Source organism: Rhinopithecus roxellana, chromosome 4 (assembly GCF_007565055.1).
Source record: "Rhinopithecus roxellana isolate Shanxi Qingling chromosome 4, ASM756505v1, whole genome shotgun sequence".
NCBI classification, from domain to species: domain Eukaryota; kingdom Metazoa; phylum Chordata; class Mammalia; order Primates; family Cercopithecidae; genus Rhinopithecus; species Rhinopithecus roxellana.
This window is the reverse complement of record NC_044552.1, coordinates 124094603-124119665: the sequence shown is the minus strand read 5'-3', so window position 1 is coordinate 124119665 and position 25063 is coordinate 124094603. Positions and strand designations below refer to the sequence as shown.

At 36.6% G+C, this 25063-nt stretch overlaps 1 protein-coding gene across 1 annotated transcript in view; it reads right to left on the bottom strand.

The window, feature by feature from the left end:
* The window catches only part of MOXD1 (monooxygenase DBH like 1), a 112450-nt gene that overhangs the window by 19180 nt on the left and 68207 nt on the right, over positions 1-25063 (bottom strand). Inside the window, exons 5-10 of the mRNA XM_010357901.2 lie at positions 14109-14288; positions 13725-13827; positions 9641-9807; positions 7326-7517; positions 5300-5359; positions 243-385 (exon numbers count right to left, since the gene is read on the bottom strand). Coding sequence (XP_010356203.2) covers positions 243-385; positions 5300-5359; positions 7326-7517; positions 9641-9807; positions 13725-13827; positions 14109-14288 — 845 coding nt within the window. The remainder of the gene's footprint in view (positions 1-242; positions 386-5299; positions 5360-7325; positions 7518-9640; positions 9808-13724; positions 13828-14108; positions 14289-25063) is intronic.

The following is a 25063-nucleotide window of genomic DNA, read 5'->3' as shown; positions in this document are numbered from 1 at the left end:
ATCAATACAACTATTTGCTGAGTCCTGTAGGTACTCCTAGCAAATCACAGAACCTGGGGGTGGTCTTGGGGACTCTGGACATAGTAATCATAAAGGTTACTTGGTCTCCCCAGTTAAAAGTAATCAAATAGAACAAAGAGTGCATAAAAATGTCTATAATGTGGTAATGAATCCAGCATGACAATAAAGCCCATCTTTCTCTGAAATACATTACCCTATCATGAAATACATTTACTACTTACGTGACTGGTCTGTAGATCTCCTTAACACCAATAAACTGAAGTTGTTCCATAATGTCTGGAATACTTGCACATCGAGTAAGATTGATTCTTGGGTAATAAAGAAGGTATGAGAGACACATTTCACTCCTGGTGCTTAGTCCTCCCTGAAAACAGAGAGTTTATTTAGCAAAGTATGACTTTGACATTTAAAGCACACAAGTCATCAATGTCATACAGTTCCTTCCAGTATTAAAATTTAATAAACCTTAAAGCTGAAAAGTAAAAAAACTGGCTTTTTAAAAAGGTAGTGATACAATTAAAAAATAATAGAATTATTTCCACTTTTAAAATTTGCCTTTCTTAAATAACCTAATAAATTCTGCTGATGGGATGTAAACTTTTCAACACAGTGAACATTTCAGAGAATCATAAGGATGTTTGGTTAGCATAATACTAATCAATCAGGAATTTTTTCAGGACATTTTTCTGATTTAATTGAATTTTCTAGAATCTTGTCTTCATGTGTATAAACATTAGCAGCTGCATACCACAGGGGAGAAATATTTCAATTTTTGAATCCAGGTAGTTAATTATCTATTAAAATTTGGAAAAAGATTAAAGACCCTCAAAAGAACAGAATCCAGAAGTTACTACAACATATTATCTAATATGTCTAATTTCAACCAAAAATTATTAAGCGGGAAAAGAAACAGGAAATTATTGTCTATATTCAATGGAGAAAAGTCAGTAGAAATGGATTGTAAGACTGAGATGCTGGATTTATCAGACAATGACTTGAAAACAGATAAAAATATGTTCAATAAAGCTGTTTTAAAAAGTGTTCAAAGAGTTAAAGAAAAACATGCTCACGTAATTAAAGGCAACTATCTTAAAAATGAGTGAACAGAGAAGGAATGAAATCAGGAAAGAAAAACATTTTTAAAAATAGAAATTCTATAGCTGAGAGGTACCAAAACGAAATAAAAACTTCACAGGATGAGCTCAACAACAGGTTTTCAGATGAGCAAGGAAAATATCACTGAACTTGAAGATTAATCAATAGAAATTGTCCTATTCAAATAATAGAGAGATAAAAGACTAAAGAAAAGTGAACATACTTCAGAGATCTATGGGACAATATTAAATATTCTAGCATTTATGTCTAACATATACGTATGTTTTCATTTATGTTAAATACATGTAATTGGACTTCTAGAATGAGAGGAAGAAGACAAAAAGGTAGAAAAAATATTCAAAGGAATAATGCCTGAAATAATCCCCAATTTAATGAAAAACATTAACTTACAGACCCAAGATGCTCAACAAAAGCCAAAGGTAAATACAAAAAGAGCCATACCTAGACACATCACAGTCATACTGCTGAAAACCAAAGATAAGAGAAAATCTTGAAAGCAGCAAGAGAAAAATGACACATCACATATAGGTGAACAAGAATACAATTGACAGCTGATATTTCATCATAAATGATGGAAGTAACAAAGAGATATTATAGTTATATATTCACAAGTGTTGCAAAGGAAAAGCAACTGCCAACCAAGAATTATGTATCCAACAAAATCCAACTTTCAAAAACAAAGGTGAAAAACTTAATACTGTTTATATTCTAAATTAATGTAGGGGCTAATATACAATGATTTTACTAATTGCACAAACATGACATTTTGCACTTGATGAGCAAGGCAGGATTAGGCAAAGGGAGATGCTGATCTGCAAATGAAGTTGCATCTGATGCCTCAGTAAATGCTGTATTTAATATATCCTTAAGTTAGGATGGCTGTTCAGAGTTGTACCAAATTGTAGAAAGAAACCTGGGCCTTTGCAGCCTCTTATCAACTAGTCATTGACTGCTGGCTCTCCTACTGTAGGGAGTATAATTTTAAGGAGTTATTCTCTAATACCAAGGGGGAATTTCCATTGAGGTACACCGCTGTTAACTATCATATTGTCATCTGATATTCCCAGTGGCTGAGGTTTGGTTGTGTTGGCCCTGAAGAGGGTATCAAGACAGTGCACCAAAATACCCACTACAATAATAACTTATTTACTATGTCTTTAGTAAAATATTTCAACAACAAAAATTATACATAAGGCATGGGAAAAAAATAAAACCAACACCAGTATCTTGACTACCCCGTGTGTGTCCAGTTTCTAACCCTCTTCTTCCCATTTCAACCAAAGGTGATTACTAGGTTAATATTTTTTCTTTCTGTTGCTTTTCAGTACACTTTACATTCGGTATATTGAAGTTTGTATCCCCAAATAATATATTGCTTAATTTTCCTGAACTTTACATACATAATATCACACTATATATATTCTGCTACAAGCTTGCTCTTTTCAATCAACATTATTTGTTCTTCAGATACATTCATGTTTCTTTTCGATCAACATTATTTGTTTTTCAGATACATTCATGTTAATACAGGCAGCTTTCATTCATTAATTTTCATGACTTTACACTGTTTCATTATATAATACCACATTTATTTGTTCTCCTTTTGACAGGTATTTGAGATATTTCCAGAATTTTTTCATTCCTATATTATTACATGTAACTATGAATAGCTATGAATTTCTCTCCTGAAACGCATTCTGCAAAAGTAATTCCAAGGTTAAATCTACATAGGAATGGAATTGAGTAGAGTATATATAAATCTCTAATTTTACTAGATAATGCCATGTTTTTACCCAAGATGGTTTGACAAATTCAAATCACTACTAGCAATGTATAAGTGTTCCAGTTTCAGCACAATGGAAATGCTATTTTAAATTTTGCCAAACCGGTGAGTGCAAAATATCTTACTCTGGTTTACATTTGCATGATTTTGGTTTTAAACAAAATTGAGCATCTTTTCATATATTTATATTATCTATATGGGTTGTTATTTCTTTGAAATGCTTTTTTCTTATCCTATTTTATTGTATGCTTCTCTTCTGTTACTGATTTGTGGACTTTGTTTTATAAGCTGGATACTAATGCCCTGTTAATCTATGTATTGCAAATATTTTTTCCCAGCTTAAAACTCTTTTTAATTTCTTAATAGTGTTTTATTTTAGTAAGCAAAAGCTTTGATGTAGTCAAATTCATTCATCTTTTATTCATAGTTTGTGCTTTTTATGTTTTGCTTAAAAAATTCTTAAGTACTCCAAAGTCATGAAGACATGTTCAGGTACTTTTTCTTCCAGTGGTTTTAAATTTTTGCTGTTCACATTTAAATATTTAATACATCTGGCATTGATTGTTATGCATTTTGTAAAATTAAGACTCAGTTTTGTTTATGTCAGGGATATCCAATAGTGCCAGCATCATCCTTTAATAAAAAGTTTATCCTTTTCCATTTATCTAAGTGCTATGTCTGTCATAAACTAAGTTTCCATCTGCAGAATTTGTAGGTCTGTTTCTGAGATGCCTCTTCTGTTCCAAATCTTCTAACTTGTGACTCAAAGCATACTGTATTAATCACCAGTTTTAAAATAAGCCTTCTTATCTAGTAGATTGTTTTCTATTTTGTTCTTTTTAGTTTTGTCTTGTCTATTTTTTAACATTTTGCTCTTCTGTGTAAATTTTAGAATCAACTTGCTCCACGTAAAAGCTAAAACAGCAAAATGTTTATCTAAATAAAAAATAGATGAAAATATTTGCAGCCTTGGTCCAGTAAAGATTTCTTAGCTAGGATACCAAAATCTCAAATTGTAAAATTTCTCTGATTTTTTTTACTAGAATAATATCAAATTTATGGGCCAATTTGAATAGAAGTATTTTCTTTATTTTACTGAGCCTTCCTATCCATGAACACAGTATGTCTTACTGTCTTTAGGAATTCTTTAATGTTTCCCAATAAAGATTTATACTTTTTTTTACAGAGATCAAATACATCTAGTGTTAGATTTTATTTCTGTTTAATTTTTATTTTAAATTGTATTTTCTTGAGATAATTTCTTATACACTGAAATGCAATTAATTTTAGATAGTATCAATTTGGAGGAGGGTTTGATGCAGAAAACTACAATATCTGTGAATAACGTGTTTTGCTTCTTCACTTCTTCCTTTCTGAACCTTATATCTCATTTTCGTTTCTTTTCCAGTACAATGTTGAATACAAGTAGTGATGACAAATACTCTTATATTCTTCCTAACTTGACAAAAACACTTATGGTATTTCATTTAATTTAATATTTGCTATAGCTTTTTCATAGCTAACTTCTACCTAGTTAAGATATTCCCTTCTATTTCAGGCTTGCTAAATGTCTCCCCTGGTAACAATAAACTTGAATTTTATGACTGCTTTCTCTACCTCTGTTGAGGTGATTATATGTCTTTTTCCTTCCATATCTTCATGTAGAAGACTTTAATATATTTTCTCATTTAAATCCATTTTATATTCCTTAGCTAAACTCAAGTTGGTCTTATCATTAGATTTGTATATTAAAAAGGATTTGGTTTTTCAAGCTCTTGTCCAAGTTATTTCCAACAGGTGCATACTACTGGCCCCTTCTATACTATCCTTGTGAAGTTTTAGTTTTAAGGTTATGTTAACTACATTTTATGACTTGGTGGGAGGTGTTCCCTCTTTTTGTGTTCCTGAAAGAGATTGAGTAAGACATGAATTATCTATTTCTTGAACGCTTGGTGGAATTCCCCCAATAAATCTGTTGGGACCAGATTTCTCTTTGAGTCAGAGGCCTCGAGGTCACGAAATTCATTCTTCCTTTGGAGGTCTGGATTTATCTGATCCAGACACAAGCATACAGTCAATTAATGACCACAGTTCTTTTAAAAATGTTAGATGAGAAAAATTAAAAGACTAAGGATAGCTTTTAATGAAAGAGTCAATAAATTACACTCCAAATATTATTTAATACTATAATATCATTAGTTAATTTGAAGTCTTAGAAAATGCTGAAACATCTTTGATGTCACTTTTATGATACTTGATGCTCAAGATTTTTAGAACTTTTCTTTCCAAATGGAAATGGCTTTTACTTGTTTCTTCTAAAATCAAGTTTATTTCTTTCTCTCCATAAATGAACTTTAATAATAATAAAAGTTTTCTTACCCAAGTCATCTCAGCTCTATCTTTCGTGTTGTAGCGACATTCAGTAATTAGGTTATCTCCCTGAAACATAAAAGTAAAAGCTTTCAGATTGAAGTTTTATGCTGGCTTATTTATCAAATACATTTGTACATCAACAGTTAATATTTCCTGTATGAATGGATGCACCAAGTAATTTGATTCAGCAGAAGACCTCTGATCTGTTTAATTCTAGGTTTGCTAATGTAACAAGCAAGCAAATAAATAATACCCTCTGTGTTTCAGTCAGACTCCACAACATTCTAGCTGGATGACCTACATATAACCCAGGCATAATTTGTTCATCTAAAACCTAAAGATAAAAATTGTTCTTATTTTTGGCCCCAGCGCAGTGGCTCACGCCTGTAATCCCAGCACTTTGGGAGGCCAAGGCAGGTGGATCATGAGGTCAGGAGTTCAAGACCAGCCTGGCCAAGATGATGAAACTCCATCTCTACTAAAAATACAAAAATTAGCCAGGCATGGTGGTGGGCACCTATAATTCCAGCTCCTCAGGAGGCTGAGGCAGAGAATTGCTTGAACCCAGGAGGTGGAGGTTGCAGTGAGCCGAGATCGCACAACTGCACTCTAGCCTGGGTGACAGAGTGAGACTCCATCTCAAAAAAAAAAAAAGTGATTTTTTTTTCACAGCTGTTACAAGGAGATTAAATGACATAACACACAGTCATTAGTAGCAAACGAACACTTAATAAATCTTAGACATAGATCACCTCTTCATTTACATTATTTTCTTTAAAGCTCTCTAGTCATGCCTTTATTTCCTTGCAATTGAATTGTGAGGCAAATTAAAAGAAATTTATTGTTCTAGTGTTTTCCACCCTTTTATACATAACAATACACATGGAAAATGGTAACATTTTTATGTTTCCCCTTTAAGGTAAGCAGATGAAGCTATTCATGGACCTGAGGCTGCCATCTTTGGGCTTTCACCCTTAAATTTGACCTCCCTGCAACGCCACTCAGAGGGCCCAGAGATCAGTATCTCATCGCACTTAAGCTGTAATCATGGTGCATCAGTTAGGAAGCTCTGAGATAACACTGTTTGGAAAGCCCCAGAGACATCATAATAAAATAGAGTGTAGTCCTTAAGAACCTTGACAAGATCACTGTTTCTTAAACTTCTTCTTTCTACTCTCAGGATGTATCAAAGAATTTCTAAGATCCAAAGCTATGGATCTGTAGAAAGAAGATCCCTTTCCTCTTTATCACTTTCTTCTGTTTTTTTCAACTTTCCTTTTACATCCTATTGTGCCATGTCTTCTCCTTGACAGTTCATCCCATCTAAAAATCCTGTTTCCAGCATCACGTAGAAAAGATATTGCCATTACTCTCATTTTATAAATGGTATAGGGATCTGACTTTTCAAAGTAAAATAAGGGGAGAAAATTATACTACAATTGAACTTGATGGTCATGGAATAAAAATTTGAGAAAACAAAGCATTATAACCTTTTTAAAGCCTTCATTCTCTTCTCTCCTTCACCATAACCTCAAGTATGTGTCAAGCTGGATCACACAGCATAGTTTAATTAGCTACATCCAAATAGCTTTATCAGATAAAATAATTAACCTTACATTCCCTTTTACTGAAATAAAACTTCTAAAAATATCCTATCTTGTCAACGTAGCATAAAGACACCTCTGATTTTACCAATGCAGGAATTGCAACCCAAAGAATCACTAACTGGAATGTCAAATATAAAAAAAGAGTAATGTTCAGTCCTCAGAACCTGAGATTTTTATTTGGGGTTGTTTCTATTTTTCAGTCAGCAACTTGAATTACTCCTGGGAATCATAAGAAAAATGAGTTTCAATTTTGGAAAACAAATCAAACACATTCTATCTGGGTTGTACAACACCCACAGTGGGTGGTGTTAAGAATACAGACACAAGGAAAAATTCATTTCACTAGTAGAAACCTTGCCACATCTCAGCAGATACGTCTCATGACTTTTATAACAGTCAATGAAAAAGAACAAAAACACGCATACTGGTAAGATTGTTTGCTCTTCCTTTAGATACTGAAACTCCTGGAAATTGAAGTCAAAATCATCATCATAGGCAAGTAATTTCATTTCCTTCCCGTTTCGAAAATGACGCAGCCTGATGCCTCTGCCAGCCAGGTGAGCATGGAGAAGAACAGCAAACACATGAATTCCACTTGGCTTTTCGGCTTCCAGAGCCTGCAGGGGACACCGAGGAAGACCCGATTAGCCCAAAGAAATGCATGTTCAGACAGTTCACATTCAAACACACTTGGAGGGACAACTGAGATGAAAAGCTAAAGCAATTTAAATGAATGCTTGAACTGCCAAACATTTTGAACTCGGATTGTTTAGTGTTCTCCTTGTGAAGCAACATTTGCCGGGAGAAAAGTAGGGGAGCTGATGCCTATGAGGGGCCTCCCAGACCATTTATACATGTTATCCTCCTTTTTCCTTCTTTTAGGAGGATAAGAGGTGGTAAACACTCTTAGCAAAAAGATTCCTGTATGTTAGTAACCTGAAAACCCAAATTCTTAAAAGGAATATTACTCCCACTTTTCCAGATAAGAAAGTGAAAGTGGGTCAATGGAATTAAGTGAATCACTCATGGTCCTACAGCTTGTAAAAGAGGTCATGGCAATTTGAATTATGAACTGTGGCCTAAATAACTCGGAAGAGCATAATCTTTCCACTTCGCCAGTCTGCCATACTGTACTCAACCACAATATCATATAATTCATAAACAGTCTGATCCATGTTGAAATATTTTCATTAAAAAACTTTAAGTGAAAATTGTCATTACTAAATACTTATACTTTTCTCCTATTCAATATCTTTTTTTATGTTAGTTATTTTTGCTCTGTGGTGAAGGAAGGGAAGGAAACTATAAGGCAGAGAAAAATGAAAATAAATGATGGAAAAAAATCAATATGGATAAAAGATAAACTAGAGAAAGGAAAAAGAGACTACACAAAAGTTGAAATTGTAAAAGATGATATAAAGCATACAGCATGCAACAAACAAAAAAGGTAGGAATAAAAAGAAAAACACCCTGCCAACTATTTCTTTTTTTTTTTTTTATTATACTTTAAGTTCTAGGGTACATGTGCATAACGTGCAGGTTGTTACATATGTAGACTTGTGCCATGTTGGTGTGCTGCACCCATCAACTCGTCAGCACCCATCAATTCGTCATTTATATCAGGTATAACTCCCAATGCAATCCCTCCCCACTCTCCCTTCCCCATGATAGGCCCCGATGTGTGATGTTCCCCTTCCCGAGTCCAAGTGATGTCATTGTTCAGTTCCCACCTATGAGTGAGAACATGCGGTGTTTGGTTTTCTGTTCTTGTGATAGTTTGCTAAGAATGATGGTTTCCAGCTGCATCCATGTCCCTACAAAGGACGCAAACTCATCCTTTTCTACGGCTGCATAATAATCCATGGTGTATATGTGCCACATTTTCTTAATCCAGTCTGTCACAGATGGACATTTGGGTTGATTCCAAGTCTTTGCTATTGTGAATAGTGCCGCAATAAACATGTGTGTGCATGTGTCTTTATAGCAGCATGATTTATAATCCTTTGGGTATATACCCAGTAGTGGGATGGCTGGGTCATATGGTACATCTAGTTCTAGATCCTTGAGGAATCGCCATACTGTTTTCCATAATGGTTGAACTAGTTTACAATCCCACCAACAGTGTAAAAGTGTTCCTATTTCTCCACATCCTCTCCAGCACCTGTTGTTTCCTGACTTTTTAATGATTGCCATTCTAACTGGTGTGAGATGGTATCTCATTGTGGTTTTGATTTGCATCTCTCTGATGGCCAGTGATGATGAGCATTGTTTCATGTGTCTGTTGGCTGTATGAATGTCTTCTTTTGAGAAATGTCTGTTCATATCCTTTGCCCACTTTTGGATGGGGTTGTTTGTTTTTTTCTTGTAAATTTGTTTGAGTCCTTTGTAGATTCTGGATATTAGCCCTTTGTCAGATGAGTAGATTGCAAAAATTTTCTCCCATTCTGTAGGTTGCCTGTTCACTCTGATGATAGTTTCTTTTGCTGTGCAGAAGCTCTTTAGTTTAATTAAATCCCATTTGTCAATTTTCCTGCCAACTATTTCTATCTTTAGAGTTCTACTCCTGTAGCTTCAAGATTTAAAAAAGCAGTCAAAAGTCCTACTAAAATTGCAATAATGGTTTCACAGTGTGTCAACAAAAAAGGAATTGATAGTAAACATGCACAGAATTTTTCACACCATAGTTTCTAGGAGCATTGATGAATCTGCAGAGAGCAGCTCAGACTCAGATGCTGCATACCTCTTCTAGGCACTCCAGAGTACAGTGACCCTCAGACTGGAACTCAGGCATCCCTGGAGGGATGGTATGGAAGAGGCTCACCCAGAGGCCAGCCTCAATTACCCCAGCATCATATTTCCTTATATCCATGGTATAAAATAACCTCAGTCCGGAATTATCTATTAAGCCTAGAACAAAAGCACATAATTAAAGTGAGTTTCAGTTCTTAAAATGTTTCCATTCCCAAGAAAATTCTTGGTTTGAATTTTTTAAAGTTTTCATATTCTGTTGAAATAGGTTTATTTATTTTCCGTAAATTGTCATGAGGGAAAGAGATACAAGCAGAGATTAGTGGCAGACAACATTCAGTTGCATAAACAAGAATTAAAAGATGAGTAGCCATATTGCCTGCAACTTTTGTGGACTTACACAGCATACCACAAGAGAAATGTTTCAGTTATGTGGCTGTTATATTCCACAATTATCTAACATGAAGACAGAATGAAGATTCTAAAGTCATTCATTAGCATATAGAATAAATAACTCAATAAAAGTTTTATATTGTTTCAAGATGAAGTTCGATAACATTTACTTTGAGGTAAAAACTCCTTAGTTTAGAAACCATCTGCTGATGAAGAAAACTACTAAAGATTCACTTTATTTCTTTAAAGTTTGTCACCATTTTCTTCTTCATTCAACAGCCATTCAATCAACACATAGTCATTAAGAATCCATTATGTAAATGGCACTCCATTAGGCATTGTGGGGATGAGAGATGAAGAAGACACACTTGTTGTTATGACATACTCATTACAGGGAGGGAGAGTATGAGCCCCAAACATTTCATAAATTCATTTCACTAACTTGGAAATTAATTGACTTCCTGCTGCAGTAACTAACAGATTGATTCCTTCCCCTCAGTTCCTTTTTTGTCTCATTTAAATCAATCAACTTAATCTATTTCTAGTCGATCATTTTTAAACACGAGGTCTTTATATCAAATATTCCTCATTGTATGTTATATACCCCTCGGTCACGAACACACACACACACACACACACACACACATTTAGAAGATATCCATTACTTTGAATGTTTTAGGATGTAATAAGTTGTTAAAATTAAGTATTCCAATAATTATCCCAGGAAATTCTTACCTCTTAACCTCCCTAACAGCCTTGAAAAAAATCCAAGCTTCCTTTCCTGCTTTGTGAATGTGTTATTGTGAACATAAAATAATTTACTATGTGTTGGTTGACTCCAGCTTGTTCAGATATTCAGCGTCATCACAAGGAAGCATTGTGATGTGACAATTAAGGACACTGACTCTGGAGCTGACCAACCTGGATGCAAATCCCAGCTCTGCTGCCTATGAGTTATGTGACCTTGGGCAAGTGCTATGATTAAATGTTTATCCCCTCCAAAAAGTATGTTTGAATGTTGTCAAAATTTAATGGCCATTGCGATGGTATTGAATGGTGAGATCTTTGAGAGGTGTCTAGGCCATGAGGGCTCTGCCCCTGTGATTCGATGAATGCCATTATTTCAGAAGTGGCTTTGTACTATCTTGCTGTCTTTACCCTTCCACCATGTGAAGCCTACTGCCATGTTATGACACAGTAAGAAGGCCCTCATCAGATGCCAGTACCTTGTACTAGTACTTCTCAGCTTCCAAAACTGTGACGAATAAGTTTCTGTTCATTATAAACTATCTAACCTGTGTTATACCGTTATAGCAGCACAGAACAGATGAAGACAGGAAGTTACCCAAACTGTTTGCGCTTCAGTTTTCCAGTATGGAAAATGGCCATAATAGTAGCACTACTACCTCATAATGGTGATGTGTGGCTTGAACATGAAGTTCTAAGAGCAGTGTTTGGCACAAATGAGGTGCTCAATAAATGGCAACTAGTCACACATATAGTGGTCACACATCTACCAGGGTTTCAATCAATTGTTAAACAAATAAATCATAAAAATCAGTTCTTCTTTTGTGCTATTATCAGTGCAGATACAAATAAGCATGATAATGTAGAACATCTATAGTGACCTTAGAATTTTCTCTGGACATATCTTGCAAAATTTTGTTTTCTGTTTTGTATTTTTGGGATCTACCTCCTTATAATAGCTTGACAAGGAAAAAATGTAAGTAGAAATTTCAGTTGCATTTAGTATAGTTAGGTTCATTAGTTGCATTAGCTGTTTGGACCATTAATAGATAATCTAGTAAATAAAGTAATAATTTCTTAAGCAAATATAAAATGATTATTAAAAAACTTTTCTGGAAACATAAATTAGTATTATGCTATATTTATAAAAATAAAATTATTATAATCTAAAATTTGGTCTAATTATGTATATGAATAAAAATAGAAAGTACTAGAAATCCTGAGTTCTCTATTAACCTGTTAGGAAAATAAGCTTATGTTTCATTTTTACATTGAAACTATGAGAAAGTCAACTTAATTGACAACAGAGAAGGCAAATAAATTAAGCCTTCTACTTTTGTAATAAACACTAAAAGGAAGAAGTAGTTCACATGGAATTTCCAATTGGAGAAGTATTATACATTATATAGCATATTTATTCTATTAATAATTTAAAATCAAAAATGTAAAAATTTTTTAAAAGGAAAGTTGCAATGTAAGACACATTCAATAATTAATCCCACTGTTATTGTGATGACAATTTTTATGTTTTATAGTTACATATGATTTCATGGAAAATCTAACTTTTAGAATTTATTAACAGGTTATTTTGCTTGGTTTATGAAAGTTTTAAACTTTATCATAGATTCATGGTTCAGAGTATGGGATATAATTGGTGGGTGGAAATTAAAGTGAATTCAGAGAGAAGCTATTTCCTATTAATTACTTTAGGATAAAAAAAGATACTTTATTGGCTTGCTCACAAATAGAATAGCTTAACACCTACTTTTATAGAAACATCACTCTTCAAATATCATACCACGTGTGCTCTCTTCAAAATCTATTATTCATGCTGCAGCAGCCAGAGTGTTCTTTTCAAAATACAAACCTCAATATTTGACTCCACTGTATCAAACTCTTCAATTGCTTCTCATTGTCTTCAGGGTAAAAATCCTTAATAGGCCCTACAAGATCTTAGATGGTCTGCTTCAGCCTTCCTCTGCAGGTTCATCGGCATCTTTCTTTACTGCACCCTAACCCTTCAGCATCTCCAGTCACCCAGATGAACAGTTTGATTCTTTAACAAAGACTTTCTAGCCCATCCTCACCACCACACACCCCTGGCTGGATTAGGTCACTAATTAAATACTCTCATAGTGTCAGGTATCTCCTTTGGATCAACTGGCACATATATAATTTCATATGATTGCTGTGATCGTTTGATTGTTTCTCTTTCCCACTGGGCTATAATTTCCATGAGGGTGGGAACAGCATCTGTTTTTCACTCACATTATATCCTCAAGCACAGATCTGGCACATAGGTGGGGCTCAGTATTTGCTTAAAAATTGCATGAGTCAATACAAAATAACAACTTGGAGTTACTTCTGTTGATAATTTCGTGTTAAATCTATCACTGTTGGTATTTGGAATATCATACAAATGATTTCAGAAATCAAATGCACATCCTTACATTTCTTTACTTCAATATCATATTACACAGTGTCACTGCATAAGTACTTTTTGAGTATATCTATGATTTGCTTACCACACAACAAAATGCTTACACTTTTTAGTATAATAAATGGTAACTTTTTCTTATGTGCAGTTAGAAAGAAAATGTTCCATAAACACCATGTACTGGGACTAACCTATATCACAAAGGAAAAGTGTATTACTCTACTTCCTGGTAGGTAGTATGCAAGTGTTTTTGTTAAGATTAGTGACTGCATGTGCTCATTTACCTGGTTTGGTGCTGGTTAATGCCTGCTGTTACAGTATAATTATAAACAGTACCCACTTTCACTTCTAAAAGCCTCCTAATTTGAATGACAAATGTAGAGGTTAATTCTTTCTAGCATTGGCTTCTATTTTGTTTCAACTCTGTTAAAGACAAGACTTATGAGGTACAAAACTTTTTATAAAAACCATAGGTAAAATATATGAACAATAAACTCACCTTCCTCATAAGTGGGATTGTCATAATGGACTTCTAGGAGCACATAATGCGGATCTAATGGAGTGCCGAGGGATAATCCAACATGAGGTGGATAAGAAAAGCCCTAAATATGGAAAATGCCATGAGACAGTGTCCTGTGAAAGTCCCTGAGAGCTCTATTCCACTCAAAAACCCGCCATCTTCAAGGATATTTCAACCCTGTGGAACCCCATTCATCTACAACTGATGAAATAAAATAAAAATAACTTAAAGAAAGGATCCCTTCCTATGAAAATGGAGTTAAGCCACCTTCATATCAAAAGTAGCGTTAGAGCTTTACTTCTAAGTATTAATTTACTTCTAAGTATTTACTTCTAAGTAATAATTATTAAACATTAGCCCCACCTCTCCACCAATAGCCCAGGCAAAAATCACGGTTTCACAGGTGAGGAACGCATCGGGCATGTTGGGGTGATAGCACTCGTGGCCGGACTCCAGAACACTGTCGTTAAAGTTGCTGCTGCACTGATAGAGCAGGATGTGGTGCACCAGACTCTCGTGGCCTCTCTGTATCACTGGCTCAACCTACACGAACATAAATGAGAGGGAGGACACAATAAATAAAACCACCCTACAACATCCCACAACACACATGAAACTAGCATAAATTATTATCAGTTTCTCAAAGGGATATTCTCAATTATGTCAAGGTTGTGTACTTCAAGTCTAATTTGTTCTGAAAATAGTGACAATGGTAAAGATAATGATGATGACAATGGCAACAACAAAGATGAGATAACCATTTACTCCAAGAAACAGGACTCTACTAATCGGCTTTTTTGGTTGTTAATTCACTGTCGTGTCCCTTGCCCATTCTGCGGAGCGATTGTTTTGAAACTTGCTTGCTTTCTCCCAGGCTGCTCTTCTTCTTCCTCCTTCTTACTTTTTTTTTTTTTTAAATTATACTTTAAGTTCTACGGTACATGTGCAAAACATGCAGGTTTGTTACATAGGTATACATGTGCCATGTTGGTTTGCTGCGCCCATTAACTCATCATTTACATTAGGTGTATCTCCTAATGCTATCCTTCTTCCCTCCCCCCACCCCAAGACAGGCCCCAGTGTGTGATGTTTCCCTTCCTGTGTCCAAGTGATCTCATTGTTCAATTCCCACCTATGAGTGAGAACATGTGGTGTTTGGTTTTCTGTCCTTGTGATAGTTTGCTGAGAATGACGGTTTCCAGCTTCATCCATGTCCCTACAAAGGACATGAACTCATCCTTTTTTATGGCAGGATAGTATTCCATGGTGTATACGTGCCACATTTTCTTAATCTAGTTTATCATTGATGGGCATTTGGGTTGGTTCCAAGTCTTTGCTATTGTGAATAGTGCCGCAATAAACATACGTGAGCATGTGTCCTTATAGCATTTTTTTTCCACATAGAGAAAAAAAGAAGTCAAGGCCGTGGGCACAAACGCTCTTAGTCTCCCTCTCTTCCACCTCAAAATGTTATCTTTACCCATCCCTACCAGAGGTAAGAGGTGAGATCTCATTCATCTCTATAAATGCATGGTGCTGAGAAGGCGGCTAGGGTTCAATCATTTTTATTGATGATTTTATCATCAATAAAATTCAAGAAGAATTAAACTGTAAACTGACCTCCAGATTACAAATTGAGGGTATAGCCTAAAACACAAGGATTTCCTAAGAAAATGAATCCACCCATGAAACAACAAGGAAATTTGCTGCAAGTTTCCTTGCACATTTTATTTTTATTTGAATGATTAAGATCAAAAGCCAATAACAATTTTATTCTTAGAATTTGGAAAGGAAAAAATAAAACATTGTTAGCTATGTGCTCTTGTGACACTGCTCAAGTTAAAAGAGGAAAACTAGAAACAAGGAGAATGGGCAGTGAAATTGGTCCTAATGTGGAAAGCGTGATCTACATGAATATGCTCCTTCCACTGTTTGCTCTGTTAGTTCCCTTCATAACAATATCCGCTTTAGTCCAAGAACCTAGGAATCAACTCAGAATGAGCGAAGCACACCCTAACATCCCAGAGATTCTATATGCAGACCAAATGGAGCCTTGTACTTGGTGTAAGTGGGCTGTAGGTGTTGGGATCACTTAGAGCAGGGGTCCCCAATCCAGTACTGGTCCGTGGCCTGTTAGGAACTAGGCCGCACAGCAGGAGGTGAGCAGTGGGCAAGTGAGCAAAGGTTCATCTGTATTTATGGCTGCTCCCCAACACTGACATTACCGCCTGAGCTCCACCTCCTGTCAGATCAGTAGTGGCATTAGATTCTCATAGGAGTGCATGTGCACATTCTCATAACTGTGCATGTGAGGGATCTAGGTGGCGTGTTCTTTACGAGACTCTAACTGATGTCTGATGATCTGAGGTGGAACAGTTTCATCTCAAAACCACCTTCCCCATCCTCCAGTCCATGGAAAAACCGTCTTCCATGAAACCAGTTCCCTGTTGCCAAAAAGGCTAGGGACCACTGAGTTCCAGGGTTCCTTTTTTTTTTTTTTTTTTTGCCCTCGGAGTTCTTTGAATCTTTGTTCAGCTGGTAAAGAAGCTCTGGTGTGCTCCTAAATATCCAAGAGTTTAGCCTTAGAGTTCATCAACACTTCTGTGTTTAGTCCTAACTACTCAAATTCAGGCACTGCATTTTGAAATCTTTGCTTACTCTCTACTTTCAGCATGCACATTTACATGAAGCATTTTCAGCTGTTTTCTCCTATGGGTTTGTTTTCCATTTTCTCCATAGTTTTTCTCTTTTCTGTAGGAAAATATAAGCAAGAAGGGAAACGGTATGTAGTAGGTCGAGTCTGAATGGGCAGTCAAGGAATTCAAGTTTTTAAATCCAGTTTTCTTTTGTGTTACATAGTGAGTCATGGCACACCTAAGCCTCAGGTATATTTTCAACATCACATTCATGGAAAAAACATTGCACACGGTTTTGTTTGCACTTGTTTTGTCTCTAAAAGGTCATGAGCCCTGAAGGCAGAAACTTTTCTGTTTTGCTTGAAGAGGGTGGTTATTGTTCAAGCATGATGGCATAATAACAATGATTGCACAGAAGTATAACCCAGCACTTCTATAAGAATTTCATTTCTATGTCTAGTTTGAGCTTCTGTCTGAGACTTGACGTTTTTGGGTTCCTCAGTCCTCCAAGGGGGACAGGGCACTGCTAAGTGTCAACAGTAAAATATTCAGGCACATGTGAGATTTTTGCTAAGTACCTCATAAGTTCAGGCAGAACCTTAAGGTTATACTGAGCTCTACAAGGTAGGTCTTGGAAAGAAGCCGTTAGGGCAAAGGAGAGTTGGTTACTGTCACGACAGTTTCAGGAACTAGTGGCTTTCACTGAAGAGTGGGAAGAGGGAGTTAAGAGTGTGTGATGCTGGGTGGTGCTTGACTTTGGGGAACTTCAAATAAACAGTTTGAAAAAAACTTTTAAGAACAAGTGTTTTTTTTTTTTTTTTTTTTTTTTTGTCTTCATAGGAAGTGCTAAAACTAACACCAAACTGCAAAGCTACCAATTTATCCCTGGAATAATAATAGCATCTGTCTTTTATTTAGACTTACTATCTACTAGCCACATATGAATCATTCTAAGTATTTAATTTAATATTTACAACAAATCTATAAGAAAGATGTTATAACCTCATCTTACAGATTTACTGAAACTCAGAGATTAGACAACAAGCTCAAAGTACCACAGCTGGGAAATGGTAGATGAGATTTTAAACCAGGCTGGTCTGACCCCAAAATCTGTACTTTTTTACTGGCTACATATTATCGCAGGAAGCATGTTGGAGATGCATCAAGGACCCTGGAAGTTACTGCCAGTGGGAGGGAGGATGAAAGGCTTCAGTAAGGCAAGTTGCTGACAGCTGTCATCAACAAGGGTGATGACCTCAGGAGCCAATGCCCGAAGGTGCTTCTAGAAGCCATTAGCAGGGACCATCACATGCTGATGCCCTCAGAGGTGCAGTGCCAGACTGGGAGTCTTACACCTGGGGGAAGGGGCTCCTGGCCTCCCTGCCACTCTGGTCCCAGTGCCCCTTGGCCTCTAGGATGAGAAGACAGACCCATGGCCTTTCAAGGTGTTCCTTCCTACAAAGGACAAATATCAAGGCTTCTCTCTGAAACCTGATGAGGGCTTCAAGAAGAATTAAACTGTAATCTGACTTTCAGATTACAGATTGAGGGAGCAGTCTAAAACATGAGGATTTCCTAAGCAAAAACATCAACCCATAAAACAACAAGGAAACTTGCTGCAAACTTGGGTACTGATCATGGGAGGAGAGGATAAAAAGGCTTGGAAGAAGCAAGCCCCTGGCAAAATAGAAAGGATGTGAGCAAAGAGAGGGAAAAAAGAAAGAAAAAGAAGTGCTTGGAAATGATATGTAAAGATAAATATAAATTATGAGGCTGATAATATGGGAGAAAAAATTACCTGATTATCAAACTCCTGAAAAATAGAAGAATAATTTCTAGAGAGGAAATGTTCAGACCACCATGGGGATATTAAGTGAGACACCAAGAATGTTCCTTAAGGATGGACATAACATGTTTAGTGGAAGGTACAACTCGAGGAAATGGGAGTACTTTGATCAGTGCAGGACAGGGCCATTGGCTCAAATGTTTAGCACAGGATAGGATTTCCCACAACGCTTCACGCCATGCTTAGAGAGCCTGATGAAGCCAGGGCACTGCTACCAATTCCCTAATGGAGGCTGCTCATTATTTTTCACTCCCACAACAAGTTCTACAAACATTTTAAGCAGTCAACAAACTTGTGTTTTAAACTCTGTTCCGTCTGAGGAAGCGGAGTGAGGCACACACAGAGCTCCATGCCCCCTCCTGCCTGTTGGCTGAATGTGGCATTAACCCGACTTTCTGATGTGCTGGGCAACCAACCACAGAAAAGACAAGACTTCTGCTTTTGCATTACTACATTATTTATAATGATGATAGTTATACATTTTTTAATTAAAAATACTAAGACTTTAAAGTATCAGTATATTAAAGAGTAGCACTTAAAAAGTGTTCCTTATTCTGGTTACTTCACATATTCACATTATTATCACAATCACAGCGGGAATGCCAAGAGTTGCCTCTATCCAAAAATATTAAAATTGTATGAATTATTTAAGAAAGTCATGGCCATAGAAAGTATATAAATATAGATATATTGGTATTTCTGATACTGGAATGACTATTTAATTTAATCTTGCTTGTAGCCTGGCTATATGATGGCAGAAGAAATAAATAAAAAGAAATAGAAAGCAGTGCATACGGAAGTGGAGGCAAGACACAAACGTGGAAATTCCCCTGATGACATCAAATTGTGTTACTGATCCCACATTCTTCTACAAAGGTGGGGTGTACAGACCCAGAATGGTGACAGGCCTGTGAGCTTACCTTCCTATGGCAAAACAGACCAAGCAAGGAGGGCCTGGCAGCTGTTACAATCTGTAACTGCTGTACGTATTAAAGGAACAGCCCAGAAACCAGAACACAGATAGAAAGGGAAAGACTTCAACCTGAAAGAATCTTTTAAAGAGGAAAACAGTCTCCTCTGTTAGATCAAGTAACTGGAGCTTTCAGATACACTTGAGGTATCTTAGCAAGAAAAGAAGAGAACAACAATAAACAGTTACTCAAGAGTAGCCAAAACCAAGGTGGAAATTAACATTGACCATAAAGTTTACCTTGGCAATGACCATTTTTCCTAACCTCATCATCTCTTCTTACGTACTTTATCCAGGTCAAGTATGCCTAACATAGCCCCTGCAGCACAAAGAGTGCTTAATAACTATTTATTGAATTGAAATAAAATGAATACAACCCTTTCCATGAAGCCAACATCAATGAGGCTGAATCACCAAATTCATTTGCCTCTTAGTTTCTTGGTTATCTCCACTATACTGCATCCCACTTCAGCTACAGAATCCCATTGTCACAGCCTGTCCTTGTAATTGTCCATGAGTACATTACCTCTGAAATTCTCTTTCTGTGAATTCTGTGAAAGTGTTCCTGTTAGCTCTTTCACACTTGTCCAGTTGTTCAGCCCGCCATTTTCTCCTGGGAGGTCACTTGAACTCATCACTCACCAGCACTCACAACTAACCCAAATGCTCAAATGGTGAATCACTCCTGTAATCTGCTCCTTCTCACCCTCCACTTAGGACACTGGAGATATACTTTACACAAGCGTTTGCATAAGACTTCAAAGATCATAACTCACACTTTTGTCTCAGAACATCAATCTTTCTTTGGTTTTGCTCTGCATTCTGTTCATCTCTCTGAAGCGGCTATCCTAAAACCTTTCCCAGTCTATGCACACCTCCTAATCAGATCTCAGCAAATGTCTTCATTATTTTGGTGGGAGAGGAAACCATTTCTATCCACTCTATAGTTGCCTGAGGGCAGAGCTGGGGGGATGGAATTTGATGCAAAGGACACAATATGATTGAAAAAATCTTAAATGTCAGCAACTCATTCTATATATTCATTTTTTACAATGTAGAAAGTAATGAAAGGACTCAAAGAATCTACACTTGGTGACATCTTATTCTACTTAACTTGAGCTATACAGGGTGGGATGAGACATACAGAACCCAAGACCAAGTGACTGAGTATATCGGTAAGTCCAAAAAATTCTGTGTGTTGCAGAATTCCCTAGAACTTAGAACAAAGAAAATGTTTCAGAATTTGAGGCAAGAAAATCTTAGGGGAAATGTATATTTCCCTTCAGTGACTGAAAAAATGAGATCTTTGACAAAACTGTGCCTACATGCTGACCTCTCTTCACCAGCACCTACCCTGAAAACAGATTCAGTTCAGAAATGGCTTTTCGTGAAAGACACCGAGTATTGGCAAACAAAAATCCGTATGGTTTTGGAGGCTTCAAATAGCCAATTACCTAAACAATAATGCTGGCTGAAAGAAACTTTTTTTTTTTTTTTTTTTTTTTACTTGATTCCCCTGTGCTGGGTTGAACAGCGTCTCCTGAAAATTCATGTTTACCTTGAACCTCAGAAGGGGACCTTATTTGAAAATAGGGTTTTTGCAGATGTAATTGGTTGAGAGGAGATCATACTGGATTAGGGTGGGATCTAAATCCAATGACTTGTGTCTTTATGAGAGAAAGGAGAGGGAGATTCAAACACAGATACGTACAGAGACAGGATGGAGGCATGAAGATGGAGGTGGATGTTGGAGGGTTGCTGCCACAAGCCAAGGAATGTCAGAAGCTACCAGAAGCTGGAAGAGGCAAGGAAGGGGACCTTTTGGAAGGAAGTTGGCCCTGCCTATATCTTGATTTCAGACTCCTGATCTCCAGAGCTGTGAGAGAGTAAATTTCTGCTGTTTCAAGCTATTCAGCTTGTAGTCATTTATTATAGCAGTCCTAGGAAATTCACACATTCTCAATTTTCTACCACAAACTAACAATTTGGAGGTTTGTACATTTATACCTAGGTCATGGTTGTCCCTGTCATTGTTTGTGACACAAACTCATCACAAATACACATTTCTCATACGTGACTGAAGTTAATTAGGTTTTTTTTTATTTATAGCTCAATATGTATGTGTCAAGCTTTAGTTATTAATTTTGGGGGTAAAGCTGGAGAAAGTACCTTTCTTGTCTTGTCTGATTATACTCAGCAAAATGTGAGAAACACAGAGGTTACTAGCGCCCCTTTGAACAATTTTCCTGTACTCATTCTTCCAACTCTACCCATTTAACCTATGGCTCCTTGCCTGTTAAAACATGACTGGACAAGTGGAACACAGCTCTTCAAAAACAACTTGCAATTCAATAAATTCAAAGCTAAAACAAAAGGAGACAGGTGATGGGTGTAATCTATAATGAGGTGGAAATTTTCTAAATTCCCATCACTTTTCTTCCTGCCTGTTCTTGTTCCTGGCACCCAGCTTTATATACCCACCTGAGGCACAAGTTGCTGCCCACATAAAAGCCCGTAATCCATCTCTGAAAAAAGTTATCCAAAGGTCAGCTAGCTCCTAAAGTGATGCTGCCTATGGGAACATTTCAGCCAGAACTAACTGTGTAGATGGGTGAGTATATGATCATGCCGACATGCTCATGTGACAATGGGAGCACAGAGGTATCTGCCCCTCTCTCTCCGTGTCTCCTGCCATATCCTCATCCCTAACAGGAAGGGCTCTTTTAGCATGACAATATATCCGAGGTATGAGAGGCAACCAAAATTAAAAAGTGAATGGTATCTTTGCACCACAGACACTCCACTCTGAAGAAGGTAAGTGTGCAACGCAAATCCTGACTTGCTGATGTGGTGTCAGGGGGCCACAGTCAAAAGGCCACAGCATGAATGGACCTGTCAGTTAAAGCACACGAGATGATGGCAAGAAGAGATGAAGTGGGAAAGAGACGAAGAAAAGGAAGGAAAAAGAGAAGAAATGAGGGCGAGGAGGCTTCTGGGAAATAACTCACCCCTTACTTCAATCCTGAATTCTCATGTGTCTACCATCTTCAAACACAACCTTGCCCTACCAGCCACAATTGGTCAGTTCAGGGAAGGGTGCCCAGCCTATCTTGGAACTTTTCTAACGATGAAAAAGAATTCAACCCCCTCTAAAAACTGAATATGTGTTGTGAGGCTCAGCAACCTCCAGGGATGATGTTTCTGAGCACATGAAAGAAGCCAGCATTCAGTGAGATACCATCAAGCAAGCATACAGAGAGGTACCAGAGACAAGATAAGACAGGTTTGGCAGAGTTCGAACACTTCACTGAAGCCGTTCCTGAAACCAGTTGCATCTCTGCCAACTGTGGTTTATTCACTCAAGTTTTCCTCTTAATAAATGAGTCGATACATTCCTTTCTTTTTCTGAAACTAGTTCAGCTTGGGTTTCTATTACTTGCAAATAAAAGTCCTAATTAATAATCTAACACAAATAAGTATAAATCGTCAATTCATCATATGTATGTGCAATCATGCATGGCTACCTGACATATTTTTCTTCACATTGGAACATTGCCACATAAAATATTTTGCTTTTGTTTTACTCTTCCAGTTTATTTGCTATTCTTAATTGGACTGGTGTAAGTTAAAAATAAAGTTACTTCAGTAAATGCCCTTGAAGAGAGATATGTCGGGAGAGAATCACTTCCTCTACCCTACATACCAGTGTCTTTCTCCCTTGCTTGCTGATTTCTGAATTTCCACCTAGACACTTAGGATTAAAGCTGTTTGACTTGATGAATATGCAAGTACCCTTGGAAAGAAGTAACATGTTATGATTTACAGCCATTATTTTTAAATATGAGCGAATTAGGTCCTCTGGCCAAACACTTCAATAATATAAAAACAAACAAAACAGAACATTACTTTTAAGACAGTTTATAACACAGCATGCTTAGTGTATATATTGTTGTTTGAATTTTTAATAGATTACTCATGAACTCTAAGGTACCTTCTGACCCTATATTAGCATATATATTAATTTTCAATTACTTGAAATATTCAATACACCAGAGATCACCTAGAACTTTATGAAATTTTGAAATTAACATATCTATGGCCAGCAAAAAGTAGTCAATTTTAAATTAATACATATATGCCCAGCAAGAAGTAGTAGTGTCCTGGAGGTCCCGTCTTGGCTGTGCGACTAATCAGCTGTGGGACATGCCATAAGTAAGTCACGTGGTAATAGCTCTGCTTCCCATCCAGCTCTAGTCTACGTACAGACTAGATGAATATATACATTCACGTAATCCTCAAAACAACCTTATGTGTTAGGTAAAAGAATTACTCCACATTTCACAGATACAGAAAATAAAGCACATATAAGTTAAGAAACTTGCCCAAGTGTCACAGCCCAGATTTGATTTCAGCAGTCTGGATCGAGAAGGTGATCCTAACCACCACATGATATACTCGTATCTTTATTACCAGGATCACAGATGGGATAGCATCAGTGATCTATCAAGAACATTTCAGACCCCTGGAGCTTTTTCTGTGAACCCACCACCCAGGTTCTGTTATAAGTTTCTCATTTCTAATCACTTGCATCTGCAACTTTCCTCGGAGGACTATCTTGCAGAGAGCTAGTGCCACAAAATACACATTCCTCTGGGGTAGGTGAAAGGTATGGGGATGGGAATGTCCGGCAACCTTGCCCATATGGGATATGTTCTCCATGGGCTTGGGTTGAGGCTGGAACTGCAACAGAATCACACTCTTGCTCAGCTTCTTCTTCCCTAGCCTTACTCTCCCTACCAGCCAACCCCCGACCCAGTGTTTTCTCCTGGCACTTCCTTAGTAAATCAATTGTACATAAATCCATGTCTCATGGGGCTACATTTCAAATAAGACAAGCAGCATAATGGTGGAATATTTTTCTGGGACACATTTTATTGGGTTTGATTCATGATTTATTATTTTCTGTCTCCATTCCTTTGTTGTTTAACTTCTCAGTTCCTTTAGGAGTAAATTAGTGATAACGAGGCTTACTTACAAGACTATTTAAGCATTCAATGGCCGGTCCATGTGAAGTGACAGATACCTTGTAGGTGCTCAAACAATAGTACTAGTATTACTATCTTAAGTTGGTTCCTGAGTTTTTAAATGCAATTTTAACATTTTACCCTCACAGACAACAAGCAAATCTATACAAGTAATCCATTCTCAAGTTCCAATATTTCAAAATCTAATTTTAAGGCTTGTATGTCACAAATATTCAGGCAAAAATATTTCCATAAATATTAATGTTATTGCAAACTATGTAATCATGAAATATATATTGAGGTGTGTGCTATCTCCATATATTAAAGATTTGATTTTCTAATTTTTATGCATAAGATTTAGCTATATTTTCTCTACAGAGATCTTTTCCTGAAATATGGCATCCCTCTTTTCTCAAAGAAAACTTATCTACATTCACTCATGTATGTTTATAGTTTTAAGTATAACTTTTCCTTATCATTTTGATTTAAAAGTGTTTTCTTTCAAGTGGTCTTTCTATGAATGAATGAATATTCATTCATGGACTCAACTGGCAACTCCCCACCCGCCAACAAAAGCCCCACCTATATCTATATACTATGTGCTATTTGTTAGGTGGTGAGGGAGGAAATAATGATGCATCACACATGAATCTGACAGTCTTATGGGTCAAATTCTAAAACAGTAGAGAAGCTAAGGCTAGAGAATGATCATTTTCTATTGCCTTTCAGCATTAGTTCCTCAATATTTTCCTATCAGGAATCCTGAACTTCCGAGCTATAGCTTTTGGCTAAGAATGATCCCCAAATTCCTTGGGTGGCCTAAACTCAATTATGTAATCCCA